The 15,547-nt window shown below is 26.3% G+C and overlaps 4 protein-coding genes and 1 long non-coding RNA gene across 13 annotated transcripts; 3 read left to right on the forward strand and 2 right to left on the reverse strand.

Annotated features, from left to right (window-relative positions):
* The first annotated feature begins 1,812 nt into the window (after positions 1 to 1,812).
* Positions 1,813 to 8,114, forward strand: LOC124421703 (centromere protein I-like). 9 transcript variants are annotated; one of them, XM_046957192.1, is made up of 14 exons: positions 2,007 to 2,363; positions 3,176 to 3,501; positions 4,554 to 4,679; positions 4,773 to 4,922; positions 4,994 to 5,082; positions 5,178 to 5,308; positions 5,377 to 5,557; positions 5,624 to 5,730; positions 5,795 to 5,949; positions 6,035 to 6,235; positions 6,330 to 6,436; positions 6,517 to 6,923; positions 7,001 to 7,115; positions 7,196 to 8,114. In XM_046957192.1, the coding sequence occupies exons 4-14, from the start codon at positions 4,847 to 4,849 to the stop codon at positions 7,493 to 7,495; spliced, it is 1,869 nt and encodes a 622-aa protein (XP_046813148.1). In that variant the 5' UTR covers positions 2,007 to 2,363; positions 3,176 to 3,501; positions 4,554 to 4,679; positions 4,773 to 4,846; the 3' UTR covers positions 7,496 to 8,114. The 9 variants fall into 9 exon arrangements, with proteins under 9 accessions (XP_046813154.1, XP_046813148.1, XP_046813151.1 ...); XM_046957195.1 differs by having other exon boundaries at positions 3,410 to 3,501; XM_046957190.1 differs by lacking the exons at positions 2,007 to 2,363; positions 3,176 to 3,501 and adding an exon at positions 3,529 to 4,260 and having other exon boundaries at positions 7,196 to 7,363; positions 7,444 to 8,114.
* Positions 8,115 to 8,230: 116 nt separating this feature from the next.
* On the reverse strand, positions 8,231 to 8,930 carry LOC124421705. Its single transcript, XR_006941714.1, has 2 exons — positions 8,792 to 8,930; positions 8,231 to 8,507 (listed from the first exon to the last, which is right to left on the reverse strand). It is a non-coding gene; the product is annotated as an uncharacterized LOC124421705 (long non-coding RNA).
* A 304-nt stretch (positions 8,931 to 9,234) lies between these two features.
* LOC124421704 (exosome complex component MTR3-like) lies at positions 9,235 to 10,542 on the forward strand. The gene is made up of 4 exons (XM_046957199.1): positions 9,235 to 9,387; positions 9,494 to 9,747; positions 9,862 to 10,008; positions 10,166 to 10,542. Exons 1-4 carry the CDS (start codon positions 9,240 to 9,242, stop codon positions 10,460 to 10,462), a joined length of 846 nt encoding a protein of 281 aa, XP_046813155.1. The 5' UTR covers positions 9,235 to 9,239; the 3' UTR covers positions 10,463 to 10,542.
* Positions 10,543 to 10,594: 52 nt separating this feature from the next.
* On the reverse strand, positions 10,595 to 13,513 carry LOC124421599 (transmembrane protein 164). Its single transcript, XM_046956961.1, has 6 exons — positions 12,675 to 13,513; positions 12,483 to 12,599; positions 12,257 to 12,335; positions 12,066 to 12,166; positions 11,649 to 11,979; positions 10,595 to 11,525 (listed from the first exon to the last, which is right to left on the reverse strand). Exons 1-5 carry the CDS (start codon positions 12,990 to 12,992, stop codon positions 11,704 to 11,706), a joined length of 891 nt encoding a protein of 296 aa, XP_046812917.1. The 5' UTR covers positions 12,993 to 13,513; the 3' UTR covers positions 10,595 to 11,525; positions 11,649 to 11,703.
* A 73-nt stretch (positions 13,514 to 13,586) lies between these two features.
* Positions 13,587 to 15,494, forward strand: LOC124421597 (protein OSCP1). The gene is made up of 4 exons (XM_046956960.1): positions 13,587 to 14,184; positions 14,356 to 14,675; positions 14,763 to 15,040; positions 15,121 to 15,494. Exons 1-4 carry the CDS (start codon positions 14,073 to 14,075, stop codon positions 15,485 to 15,487), a joined length of 1,077 nt encoding a protein of 358 aa, XP_046812916.1. The 5' UTR covers positions 13,587 to 14,072; the 3' UTR covers positions 15,488 to 15,494.
* The last annotated feature ends 53 nt before the right edge of the window (positions 15,495 to 15,547 follow it).

A 15,547-nucleotide genomic window follows, 5' to 3' on the forward strand; every position in this document is an offset into this window, starting at 1 on the left:
TTGTTCTTACGTATTCTTATCAATTCTTATTTTATTATTATTTTTTATTTATTTATTTATTTATTTTTTACTTATTCTCATTAATTTTTATTTACTTCTATTTACACTATATTTTCTATTCCATATACATTCGCCACCATATCTACATATTTCCGAATTCAAGATGTGCATCATTGATTTTCTTTCTACTGTTGTAGCTATTATTTTTTTTATATTATATTTTATATCTAATATCTTATATATTCCATCGTAAGTAATATTGATCTAATGATTGCTTTTTAGGTATTTGTACAAATTTAACTAAAAATGAAAAAAAAAGTTCGTACAATTAATAAACATTTTTCAATTAATTTATTTTCAGAGAACTATAATTTGGCATATAGTTTTTTCTTGCTTTTGTCAGATGTATTACTATTTCATCCATACAAACATTTCTGTCACTCGATTGTTAGGTGCATGTGAAAGGAATATAACCTATATAATCTTATATACTGGCACAATAATTGCATAATGGGGACAGTGTTTTTTTATGGTACTTGTAATTCATATTTGGTCCATACTTATCGCTGAGATTACATACATTACGAATGAGAAAGATGGTGAACTGCTTTAAGACCGTACATCGTTCTTACTTTTATAATAGTTTATGCGAACAATGAGAACAGACAGATTTTAATGAACAAGATTTCATCTAATGAAAAGATCTTATCTAAAAGCATGATTTTACGAATTTCTGAAAAAGCTCTATTTTCTTTGAAAAAAATCGTGTTAAAAAATGGTAATAAAAAATTCTTTGAGAATAGTTTATGCACAAATAAAAAGCTTTTTCACAAATTCGAAAAAAACAGGCTTTTACATGAAACCTTCATCTTTAAAGTGAGATCTTATCTATCTAAATTGGTCAAGAATTATATCTGTTCTCATTGTTGACATAAATAATGTTATCGACATTTTTCGCGAAGAAAAAATTTTGTACTGTGGCGCCTCTCGAAATTTCCGACAAAAAAGAAAAAGCTCATACCCCCATTACTGATATCCATATCGCGCTTAAATGAGATATGTTTGTTTTGTGAAATAGCAATTACATGTTTGTTTGTATACGTAAACAGTTGATGATCAGATTTTCTGAACCATTCCAAAAACAAAGAAATGCGTTTCACGATACTCGTACGAAGAAGTTACGGTAATTTACTCGATCATTCTTTGAACAAATGATTCTATGGGAAAAATAAGGAAATTACTGTCCAATGTTACAAAGATTGTTACGCGCGAAAAACTTTGCCTTGTATAATATAAACAAATACGCATTTTTAGTAACCTTGACGATTATCGAGTTAATTTTTTTTTACACTCCGATGAATATGCATCGATAGTCTCTCTTTCTAAACGTGAAAACTTATAAATTAATACTTTCGATAATTTTACAACCATTTAATCAATCTTTAATGAATACGAACTACAATAAATTAATATTGAAATAATAGAACATTCGTTTAATCATTACAAAGATCGTTACGCGTGAGAAATTTAAAATAATATTAATTTCTTTTGCATTAGTCTTAAATTTTGAACTAGCGACCGTGGATTACGTGTAACCGCAACAAAATCAAACCTTTTCTGTTTTTGACGATAACTGAATTAACCTTCCTTTGGATTAAAGGAGGTATTCTCGTATATCACACATTTCTTGAATAATTTATTAAATTTATTTTCTTTTAGATTTAAATTTTAAATTGACAATCGTTGGCTATATATGACGTCAACAAAATCGAACCTCTTATCGACTTTGATTATCACCGGATTTATTTTACTTTGTATTCCGACAAGTAATCAATGAAGCTCTCTCAGGATGTCTATCCTACAAATAGCAATGAAGACCTAAACTAAGTATATTTTTGTATTATACATTTCTTAAATAATTTCTACAGTTTGTTATTATAATAGTGATATTAATTATTTTATTTGTATTTTTCTGTTTCATAACTTCATTGTAATCGCGCACGCGCGTAGTAATGAAGTAATTGAGTTTTTATATTGCTAGAATAAAAATATCGCCAAATAAAAGCAGTGTTTGTTCGTTTGCGTGATTTAAACAAGTATTTTTGCATCGACAAATTGCAATGCAATCATTAGAGTCAGTGTTTGTTCACAAATTGTTGTTCTTTTTTAACAGTCATACAGATTGTATTTATAAAAAAACAGTAGAGTTTTGTGAAGTAAATTCAATGATAGGCTATTAATAAATAACTATTACAAATTAGAGTCAATGCATCATTGAAGAGGATCTTATCCACGAATCATTTATCCTCAATTTCAATCTAAATCACGGACAAGTGTTTTAAAGCCATCGCAGAACTTCTTAAGTAATAAGTGAATTTTTAAGTCCCCCTCCGATCACTCAATCATGTCGAAGACGAATGGTCCGAATCGACACGGATAATTGGTTGTAATTAATTCGTAGATAGAGCATTGAATGATCACGAGTAAATTTCTTCATAGAGATTCACTTGTGAATGATTTCTTACTTTTTGATTTATTTATTAGATCAGGATAGGGTCTTTTTATTCAAATGCATTTATGATTATTTCAAATATGAAATATTTTAGTACATTTTAAAATATTTTTCTCGCGAGAATATATTAAAGAATCATTATTCATGAGTATTATTAAAGAATGAAAAGGAAATCATTCGCAATGGATCAATCTTTGGATTACAAACGATATTGTGCATGATTTGTTTATAATAATTAAAACAATCGTTTATAAAAAGGAACATCTAAGGGCTTGCTTTATATTTTTAAATAACAATGAATTAAGTATTTAATTAATTTGAATTGATAAAAGAAAAATCTTGATAGAGTTATTACTTTTGAAAGAGAAAAATCGAGTAGAATGATTGTTAAAAAATAAAGAGACTTATGTAGAGTCATAATCCATAGTCCTAAATAATAAATTAATTAATTTTTAGCTCAGGATTTTTAGCAATTAATAAATATAGTAATTCTAATTTCTCCTACACTGCAAAAAATTATCTTTCGAAAAGATAATAATAAGTTTCTATCCAAAAAAATAAAGTTTATACTTTTCAGATACGTTAAAATTGTATTAGGGTTTTCTTTTATATCTTAGAATTTGGAATTTGGAATTATAACAAATTATAATTTTGTCGTTACAGTTTTTGAGTGATAATCTATTAGGTTAGGATACGAAGCAAAGAAGAGACTATGCCGAAGAGGTCTTCATAAATTATGGCACAAGAGAGCAACTATAGGCTATTAAATATTTTCGAAGATTCATCAGAAACTTTCGAGAATAGCTCTTAGTCCTATTTTAATTTTATCATGGAATGGCATCGCGTAATGTGGATTTTAGAGTAGAGTAGAATCACTATCAGTCCGTATATTTGCAGATGCAATAATCTCTTTGTGGTGAAACCTGAGTTGGTAGTACCTGCGATGTATTGAAATTTTATAGGATTTAAGTACTACCAAGCGAATAAAGGTATATTTTAAGACTTTTTTAATATCTTTTCAATCTAATTCCAACTAAACATTAACGTACTTTCATTTTACATTGCTAATAATACTTCAATAGATAAATGAATCAGATATATTAAAATTTTTAAATAATTTCTTAAAGAAACTAAGTACAAACAACTTTTTTTATCGCACTTATGTTTATTATCATTCCTATCTATTCTTATTTACTCTTATTAATTACTATTTATAAGTCTCGCATGGATGTCTCAGCATCATATATACTGAATCGATGAACAACCTTAAAACATGCAGTTCTTACTTCAGCGGAGAAAACGCAACATATAAAACGACCATATAGTTCTAACTTTAAAAGTAAACCACAGTATGATTTAAAAGTAAACCATATTATTATACATATTTAAAACATTTATCAGAGAAGACTACATTTTAAATATTATTTTAATTCAAACTTTATTTACAAATAATATAAATTCGAAATATTACTAGTGTGCCATCTATAATTACATTTCATCAACACAAATCTGATGGTAATAACTATGATAAATGGAATTTGATAGCAATGCCACAGTTGATATTTGAAATTATGAAATAATACATCATAGATATTAGCTCTTATGTTGATATATTTTATGTCTAACGTTTATGCGTCTGTGCGAACTTTCGTAATCAAATAGTAAAGTAATTGCGCGGGTTCTTACAAGAATGGATGAAGATTCGGAGGATCCTAAGTTAAGTTCTAAGTTTTTAAATAATTTGAAAGGTAAGCGAATGATAGATGTGCAGAAAAGAAATGTGAAATTATGATTTGGAAAATAAAAATATGTCACGAGTGAAAAGTTTTTAACGAATCTTATGTATAAATTTACATCCAATCATTTCTGAAAGTAAGCAATATAATTACGAATTAGATGTAACATTTGATATCACGTATCAATTAAAATAAGTAGATCGTTTTCATACACAATACAATTCTTAAGAAACAGAAATTATCTTTTAAAATTAGAAAAATAATACATATAAAAGAACATAATATACGTCCTTGGATTATTTTAGAAAAAGGAAAATTATTTGATGGATTTGATGATGGTATCAAGATATTACAACGCAAAGCTACGACAAAAGGATTATCGAATGAGGATATTGATCGATTGATAGATATTATTACACATGTTAATTTTGGTTAGTATTAAGAGTTATCTATATTATATTAAATATTATCCTTGCATTTATTATTATGCATTATTTATTTATTATTATATTTGTTTTTGTTAGGTGCTGTAAAAAACATTTTGCTAATAAAATGTCTAGTACCAATATATAAAATATCAAATGAAGCACTTAAGCTTATGATAACATGGTGTTTGTCATCCTTGGATGATCTAAAAATCACAGTGGCAATTATAATTATGCAATGGATCGTTGGTACCGTAAAAAATATATTAGCGTTTGTCGAATTACAAGTTTATGATATAATATTCAGCATATTTTTTCAGGATTGTGGGAATATGGTCTCGCCGATAGGAAAATTATTAGTATGTACTATGATGTATTTTTCCATTGGATGCTGAGAAAAGAAAGATTGGTATTGTCATATTTTATTATTTAATAAATATGATTTACATTTATAGATTAATCTCTTATTAATATGTTATTCTTATAAGATGCATCTTATTAAAGGAGAAGCATATAGCACAAGTGATATATATATTAACAAAACCAGAAGATGTAACACGTCGAAATATTTCTAGAATATTATTTCTTCATAAGAAGCATTCCAATCGACAAAAGCATACTATTGCCCTACTTTCGTATGTATCAATGATTATTATGCACAATAAGAAAATTGACAATCTTATAAGTACATTTCTTTTTATAGCTTATTTAAAACTTATAAGCCTGAATTAGTGCCAGAAAGAATTGAAACTATGAATATAGAAAGTGTTTGGAAACCCATACCAGAAGTATTACGAATAGCATTAAAAGATGCTAAAGATCGTTCAGAAATGCAACAGAGCCTTAATAAAATACAAGAACATTTTAATTGGAATATCTCAAAAGTATGATTGTTTTTGTATTTCATAATATAACTTGACTATGTTTATAAATATATATAATTGTTTCAGTTTTCTAAAAGAAGGGAAAAATTACTTTTACCATCCGTTGGATATTTTCATATTGGTTCGAGTATCTTTAAAGAAAAAGATGTCAAATCTATTTTTGATGTATATAAGTAAGTTATATTTATTTCATTTTTAAAATATCTCGACAATTTATTAATATTATTAATATTACAGCATTAATGAATTAGGACAGCATTATTCGAGTATTGAACTACCTTGTAATGCAATATCTTTATTAGTTAATATGGCTGGTTACCATCTTCTCACATATGCTAATTTTCATTTTCAAAGTAGATTTTCTTACAACCTTTATAATACACTTAGAAGAGGTATGGAATATGTATGGAATATGTAGGTATTATACATTAGATTTAATTTCTTGAAAATATAATTTTTATTATTGCATTATTACAGCATTTATATTAGAAAGAGGTAAATTTTCTGAAACAGAAATGGAAAAACTACTCGATATGACCGTCGAATTTTGTAAATATATGCAACAAGGTATACTTGTTGTAAATCTTTTCATTGATGAGTACTTGTATCTAAACAGCAGAGAACATGATACTAAAATATTAGAATTATTACAATGGATGACCTTCGTATCTGTAACAGGTAATATTTTTTTATATAAAACTTTTTTATACTATTTTTTCTTCTCTAAAAAAAATCGTAAATACAAATTATTCGATATTTATTTTGATTATAGAAGTACAGCAAACGATATTACCACATATAAAAAATATGTTTTATGAATCATCAATTGCCCTCAAATGCAAAATTATAGAAACTTGTAGAATTCTTATCACCAATATAGTACGTACAAATTTTACTAATATTATATATATATATTATTGGTCATTAAATATATAATAAATGGAGAATATTTTTAATAGTTTGTTAATCAAGGATTTGATGAATGTTGTCAAAAAGTACCAGCACCATTTTTAGGACAAGCACCAAAGGATAAAATAACTGACGTTATTTCTATTCTTATAAAGATCTCAAAAGATCTTATCATAACTGGTTTAAATGCTCACTCATATAATATATTACTTCTATCTGAAAGTCTGACATTTTATGAAGTGGTATGTTTTGAATTAAATAATATTTTCTTTTTCTGTTTTCTTCTTTTGTTTAAAAATTATCATAATTATAACTATTTTTTTTATGATCAGCTTTTTGAATTGGAATCTCATAGTAATATATCATCATGGACTATAGCTCCTGCTCCTGTAATTTATGCAGCATTTGCAACTAAAAATTGTGCGCTTGTTAATAGAATTTGTGCATTAATATTAAGGTAATTCAGGAAATATGAACCCCTGCTTATTGATTATCTTATTGTATCTTATCAATGTTTGATTGTTAATTTTGTAGATATTTGGAAATGGCTGCAGTTCTAAAAAAACAAGATATAAACGATTTTAACAGTAACATTGAGACAATATCTATTTATATTACAGATATAGCAGGAGCTTTTTGGTATAATAAGGTATATAATATTTATAAAATACATTCATATACATATTATTAAATATAATACATATATAATTCAATAAAATATTTATATAGGCTTTTAGCAATGAAAATGATTATTTTTTTAAATCGCCTGCTTTAGAAGAATTTGGGAATTGTAATTTTAATCTTCAGTTAAATATTAATAATCATTATGCCACCCTGCCTTATAAACATGTAATTACCAAGGAGTTTCTTAAAGGTGTCAAAATAACAACTAAGGAGGTAAAAATAATTTCTTCTTTCTTTTTTATTCTAATTTCTTACAGAAAAATTTCTATCATAATATTAAATATCTTTCCTAGGATGCTATTAATGTTGCTGAACAGTACTATCCTGCAGTCAGAGAATTTTTAAAACAAGTAATACCAGAATTACAAGAATAAGAACAAATGATTGAATATTATTTAAGAAAAATTTATATCTAAATTTGAAACATGTAATTATAAAAAATTAAAAAATTTTACTTAATTGTTTAAAAAAATTGACAAAATTCTCATATGTATATATATATATTGGGTCATTCGGAAAGTTCATTCCGATTTTCGATAGGTAGCATAAGGACAGGTCTAAATATATCAGAATGATTGAAAACAAATGATATGCGTACATATTCTAAAAGATGGTACTTCAAAGATATTTGGAAAAAATTTTAGTTACGATACGTTAATTTTTGTTAGTTCTATATGCCTTTAAATGTGTGCATAAAAAGAGCGTAAGTGTATTATAAGCATTTAATGCTTTTCTTTTATCAGAAAAGCAAAAATACCACACAAGTAGCAAATAAGATATGCGCTGTTTATGGCGAAGGTGCTGTATTTGAAAGAACTGTGCAGTAGTGGTTTGCTAGGTTTAAAGCTGATGATTTCAACCTTAAAGATCAAGAACGTCCGAGTAGACCCTCCACTATAGATAAAGATAAAATTAAAACACTGATTTATAATAATGTTGAATAAAAAAAATCTTGGAAAAAGCAGAATGAACCATCTTTGGCCACCCTGAAACCCATCTTCATACAAAAAATGTCATGCTCTGTGTCTGGTGAAATTGGAAAGGGATCTTGTATTATGAGTTTTTTTACCAACGAGACGATAAATTCAGAGAAGTATTATTTCCAATTAGACAAATTAAAGACAGCATTTGAACAAAAACGTCCAGAAATAACGAATTGGAAGGCCGTCGTGTTTCATCAGGACAATGCACGATCTCATATGTCTTTGATAACTCTCTGATTTCCACCTATTTCGATCATTATAAAATTTCCTTAATGGAAAAATCTTCAACTCTTTGATCGAGATAAAAAATCACATAGAAAAGTTTTTCGCTGAGAAACCTGAGAGATTCTGAAAGGACGGAATTTTCAAGTTACCTGAAAGATAAAGAAAGGTTGTAGAATATAATGGCACGTATATAATTTAATAAATGTATACTAAAATTTAAATCTTCTGCGTTTCAATTTTCCTTCAAAATCGGCACGAACTTTCCGGACAATCCAATATAATAACATATCATTAATGGCACATTTATGTATACAATTTATTAAGTAAATTGTACTTGTTAAAAGATACAAAAAGATAACTATTCAAATATAAACACATTTATATTTAGTATTTTCAAATATAATGTTCAAAATTTGCTGTGTGAGACGTTTACCAATAATAATATCATAATATTAACGATTGTCGCAGTCGGCTAAAAAATAGACCTTGTTCATATCTTCATTGATATCACCATTGATACAAATAATACATTGAATAGTATTTTGCTAGTATCATTTTTCTTTCACGATATTCTTCTTTTTTTTAAACCATTAAAATAATGCTATTCACATTTTGTATGATATTAAGAACAAAAAAAATATTTAAATCAGTATCAATTGACTGAATAAACACTTTATAGAATAATATATTGTTACGCTATCTATTATTATTGATACGGAATTACAATCGTAGAATATATCAGTACAGCATGGAGATTTCAAAGTGAAATATGGCGGTATTTCGAAGTTTGTAGTTCCGATAACATAACCTCTCTAAATTGTAACAGAGTGAAATATATTTTGTTCGTATTTTATATAAGAAAAAAACATTACTGATTTAAAATGCCTATAGATCACAAACGAATTAATGGTCCAGAAGTGTCTGTACCATATAATATCTATACTAATTCTAATTGTGAAGAAAAATGTACTAAAAATAATATATCAGAAAGGAAGGATGGTCGTGCGCATAACGAACGGAGGGAAATATGTAAGTTTAAATGTAAAATAGAATATTACAAAATAATATATAAAAAAATAAATAAAAAAAATTATACACACCAAAATTAATATCTAAATCATATTATTTTTGATAGTTTTAAAAACTGGGATAATTAGTCAAGCAAAAGGTTCTGCATATATCGAAATGGGTGATACTAAAGTTGTATGCTCGGTCTTTGATCCCAGAGAAATTCACAATAAAAATGATTACTGTACACATGGTGAATTGTTTTGTGAATTCAAATTTGCTCCATTCTCTTGTAAAAAAAGAAAAATACATCAACAAGATGCAAATGAAAAAGAATATAGTTTGATTTTGAAGAGAGCTTTGGAACCAGCGGTTTGTTTAGTAAGCATATATTTATTTATTTTAAAAAAGAATATACTTTTATAGATGTTACTAATTTTATTTTATTTTCTACAGTATATTCTGTTCATAATATTTTTTTCTATGTTTTTTTAGCACGAGTTTCCTAACTTTCAAGTAGATGTTTATACTACAGTTTTAGATAATGATGGCTCATCCTTAGCAGCTGCAATAACTGTAGCTAGTTTAGCACTAGCTAATGCAGGCGTTCCTATGTTTGGTCTTGTTACTGCATCTACTGTGGTAAGTTTATTTATAGTTTACTATAATGTTTAAATAATTCTTATTTATATGCAAACTGCATATTTGAATCTCAGTCTCTAAAATACTTTGAATATAAATATATAAAATTCTATCTAATGACAAGATGTAACAATATCATTTAATTACATTATAATAGGCTATCTATGATGATATACTGCTTCTTGATCCAACGGATACTGAAGAATTATATTGTAGTAAAAATTCATTAATTTCTGGAAATCATGGCATTATGGTGCAAGCATCTCTCCCGCAGCTTGAACAAATTTCAGAATTTTTCTTGGTAGGAAATTTAAATATGGAACATATTACTAATGCTATAGAAGTCATAAAACAAGCTAATAAAGATATATGTCCATTATTACAACAATGCCTCGTTAAATCAGTTTTTAAAGTATTCAAAGAAAAAGAGCGTAAAAAAAAAGAAATTAAATAGAATATTTATTTATAACAAATTTATTAAACTAAAAATCAAATAATTAAATATATTTTAAACATAGACATATTTTATGTTTAAAGAATTACTTCGTAATTAAACAAATAATTATAAGAAAAAATAATACAGCTATCCCACTGAATCAGTTTATTTTATCTTTACATTCATATAGGATATAATTACTAATAATCTCTCATATTTCTGTTTTTATACTATTTATATAACACCCAGATAACTGATTTTTGAAATTATGTTTTTTAGATATCCCATTTTGTAGATATTCCTACCTTAGAACAGTACACTAAAAAAAGTTTAATTTAAATATAAAATATAATATATAAACACACATTATCTACTCATTTGCATCTCTCTCTAGCAGAAGTACATTAGAGGCCATCATAATAAATTCAGGCCATAAAAGTGTATTTATAAATTTTAACAATATTGTAACAGATTTTTTTTCTTTCTTTTTTCTTTTTTTTTGTAATCATGCTATTATGCTACTATACATTATCATTCTTTATAATATATCATTTAAACCTGAATATTGAAAAGTAAATAAATTATGTAAAATAATTAATCATTAAAGAAAGCTGTCAAAAATAGAAGATCTTTAAAGACATTATGTCCCTTTTTTATATAATTATACTTTATGGTACTGTTAATATTTGATGTAGTTCTTCTTTATACGATATCAATTTGCTTTATTTACGGTATATTTCTAATAAAACATCTTTTTTAAAAGTAATTTATTCATTTATATTTAGTATAGAAATATTTTAGTTTGTAAATTTTCTTCTTATGTCATCAATAATGCTATAATTATAAAAAAGCTCTTGAAACATTAATGTACTATCTACCTTTATTGCTGCCGTATTCTTTCCTTAATTAATTCCTATTATGATTAGTATTTATGCATAATTCTTCATAAGTACTTAAAACAAATATGAATATTTGAAAAATTAATAGGCATGCTACTTAAATACATATACATTGTGTATCACTAAGATCACACAAAGATCATTTGTTATCACTAATTATTACATGACCAGGAAATACTACTCTGAAAAAAATGTAGTCAAATGAACTTTGGTATATTAATAGATTATATATATATAGTATTGTAAATCGTAAATTGTAATAATTGCTTTTAATGTTCTTATATTTAAATATTTTAAATACTTACTTTGTTATTACAAAAGATTTGTATATATGAATTACATTAAATTTTAGAGATTCAACTACTCTAAGTGAGTATGTCCATTTTCTAATTTATTTGACACTTGTTTATTATTTCCATCTTCATACTTTCTCCTTGATAATGCAACTTCAAGAGATGGCTTAACTTTTGTTATAGGACATTTAGTCAACAAATAATCATATAAATAGCATAATAATTTAGACAAAAAAGGGCACAATAATCCCTGATGTACAAATGCGCCCATTCTATAATTTTGTCCCTCAAATGGATCTAAGACTGCTGAACATAACATATGACTGAGATTCACTTGTACTGGCTATATAGAACATAATAAAATATACTATAAATTCCAAAACTAATTATATAAAATATAAATTATGAAATAAAATTTATATATCATACCAAAGCAATAAGTTGCAAAATCCAGAAATGGTATGCTAGATTAAAACCATAACTTAAAATTGACCAGTTCAAATCTGACAAAGGTTCAACATTGTATACTCCTAAAAAAAGAAAAAAAATATTACATATAAAAATCTATTGAAAAATAAATAACATAATAATATATAATAAAAAATTTTGTTAGCCATTACCTCCAATTCTTAATAAGTAATATGGTATTACTAACATTAAACCATGTTGAATATAGTATACTGCTTTATCTGGAAATATCTGAAAGATAAATTCATATTATTTTATATTTCTATTCTTCTTTATTTAAAATTAAGAATTATCATCTTTATTATTATTATTATTATTATTATTATTATTATTATTATTATTATTATTATTATTATTATTATTATTATTATTATTTACTCTTCGAGATTCTGTTTCTGGGAATAAAAATGCCAGCACAGGACCATTCATAAGATTCATATGTATTCGGAAGATACTTGTCACCATAGGACTTGGATCTGCTGCTAATAGATATATCTACACAAATAAGAAATTAATAACATAGATAAAAAATTATAATATTAAATACAAAGAAAGTATTAAAATATTTACCTGCATAGCAGTAGTAATATGACAAGGATTTAACAAATAAATAATGGTACGACTTGTAAATTTAAAACCAATTTCTACACCCAGGACCATAGACATAATAATTAATAAAACTTTTTTACCAAGTCTATCTTGATTAATATATGGTAATCTCTTCGGTAATGTTATTTTTTTAAAACCCCATACCCAAAATGATATAATAAATATAGATACAAAAGCTGTTTCAATTATTTTTCTTTTTGTACTTAAGTAATATGCACATTCTGGACCAACATTCCTTGGTATAGAACTGTTAACACCATCATAAGCCCACTCAAACATTATCAATAATAATTGATATTTTGTAAATTTATAAGATAAAACGATTATTTTTTTTAATCATACAGTTATGACTATCACAGTATGAAGATATATATATATATATATGTATATATATATATATATCTTATGTGTATGTATAATTCACTGGAAGTTTTAACAAAATTACTTAAAACGTTGCACACCACTAGGTTTTGCAATACAATAATGTACAACTATTTAAAATTGAGCCCATATTTGTACTGTATTTTATATCAAGCTGAACATCTTTACTTGTTACGCACGTATATCGGTATATTATTAAATCTATATCATTAACTCGTAACTATATAAGAATATCTACTGAATGCAAAAAGCCGTATATTTCTAGAAATATCACTTCTACCATCAACGGACAGCTAAGAAGGAAGCTGACCTTCTACGGAAGATAAAGGATTCTGTTATAGTACCATGGACGATAGTAGTAATTCACTGATGTCGCTAGTAGTAATTTACTTATTTTAAAGGACCAACAAGTGATAGTATAACATCATTTTATAATATAACATTAAATTATTAGATAAAAGATTTAAAGTAGAGTTCTTATTATTTCTTTGAACGAATTTTTTTATATAAAACTGTTTAAAATATAGATGATATTAGTTATTAAAATGATAAACCTAGTGTAAATAAGGCAAAGTATTTTAGTGATATTTAAAAAATGTAATTTTTGTGGGAAAGTAAAATCAGCCAATCAGATAACAGTTCTTTCTATCATACATACGATTATGCAGCCGTATTATATAATTTATCGCAAATTAAAAAATGAAAATATTTATAATAATCCTAATTTAAACGATCGTTAATCTAGAGTGATTTTTTTTTAATAACTTCGCAGTACTAATGCATTAATTTTAAATTACGAGCGGCTCAAAACGTAAATAACAAATGTTATTCTCGACAATCGTTCATTAGTTGGCGCCATATATCATACATGTATTTATGAAGTCGTTGTCAAGGTTACGTATAAATTGATTATCGTAACACATCATACTTTTGGCTACGTTGGAATTTATACGAAGTATTTTAATAATTTTAAACAAAATGTCAATGCACGCAACACCGATACTCTACTTAAACATGGGTGGTGAAATGCTGTATGTTTTACGACAAAGACTGAAAGCTCAAAAGATCGACGTCGACAAAACTGTGCAAGGCCAGTCCAGTAACAGAAATATTCGAAAAAGATCGTACGCACTGTTCCTACCATCCGTTATGTGAAATTCAATATTCATAGCAATTCACTGAAGCACTTGCTTTTATAGTAATATTTTATAAGAATGCTTAAATCGGCAAATTTCTTGAACTTTTTTTTTGTACATTACAGTATTAAATGATGTAACTGCGGCTTTACTCAATGTCACAGCACTTTCTTCAGTATTTAAAAAAGGCCCAGTTATAGCTGTAGCATCATTGCGTCCTACTTTAGAATGTGCTGCTTTATCCTCTATCATGAGATTGGATAATAGTAGCATGGACAAATTATTTGATCTAATGACGATGATGGTAAAATATCAATTGAGTGTAGTTACCGGTCCAAGAGAAGTCATTCTTCTTACATTAAATCATATAGATGCAATGCGTGACATGGTTAGCAATGCAACTGGACAAGAATGTGTTGCATTGGTACATCAGATGGTTGTTGATGTAAACAAACTTCCTTCCAATACATCTATGTGCAATAAACATATTAGACTTTAATATTTAATTTAAATTTTAATATTTGTATTATAGTTTTATAGTGATTTAACTTTTGACGAAGTCTGGAAAACAAGATATGATTGCCTTCAAGAATTAGAACCATATCGTGTGAGGGTTTCTATTCTTTTGAGACTTGGTTTACAGAATGAAGATACTAGTTTTAATTTAACATTACATAAGTATAATGAAAAGTATGAAGAACATAGACATACATTAGCCAATCAAAAAATAAAAGATGTAGACCTCAATCAGAATTGTAGAGGTTCCTTCCAACTTTTTGGCGATCGCGAAACATTATTGGGAAGAAATATGTAAGTTTAATAATATTCTAGTTTTATGCAAGACCAAGAACTTTTATTATTTGTAGAATACTAACATTTATTATTTGTAGATACTCCTCTACATATGGAATGACAGAAAGATTAAAGCCAAAGCAACATGATTCGAACTTCCTAAAAGACTGTGGCACTAAAGCAGAACTTGGAATGTTAGCTACTCAATTAGGAACAGAAGAGACTTATGAAAGACCTTTTACTTTAAATTTATTTTCCAATGAAGAAGAAAATTCAAATAATAAAAATAAGTGTAATATTGATAAAAATAACTTTGAAAAGAAAGAATTAGAAGTTGAGAAAACAAAGATAAATGAAGAGTATAAAAATAAGCTTGATAATGTTTATGCAGATTTTCGTGAAAATGAACAGGAGAAAGTGGCACGCAATATGGATCTACTTGATTTACTTGATGAAATCGAATAACGTACTAATTCATTATAATACTATCTGAAAAAATAATTGCTTCATATTTCTTTTCAGTGC

The sequence above is a fragment of the Vespa crabro genome, chromosome 2 (assembly GCF_910589235.1).
Source record: "Vespa crabro chromosome 2, iyVesCrab1.2, whole genome shotgun sequence".
Classification (NCBI taxonomy): Eukaryota; Metazoa; Arthropoda; class Insecta; order Hymenoptera; family Vespidae; genus Vespa; species Vespa crabro.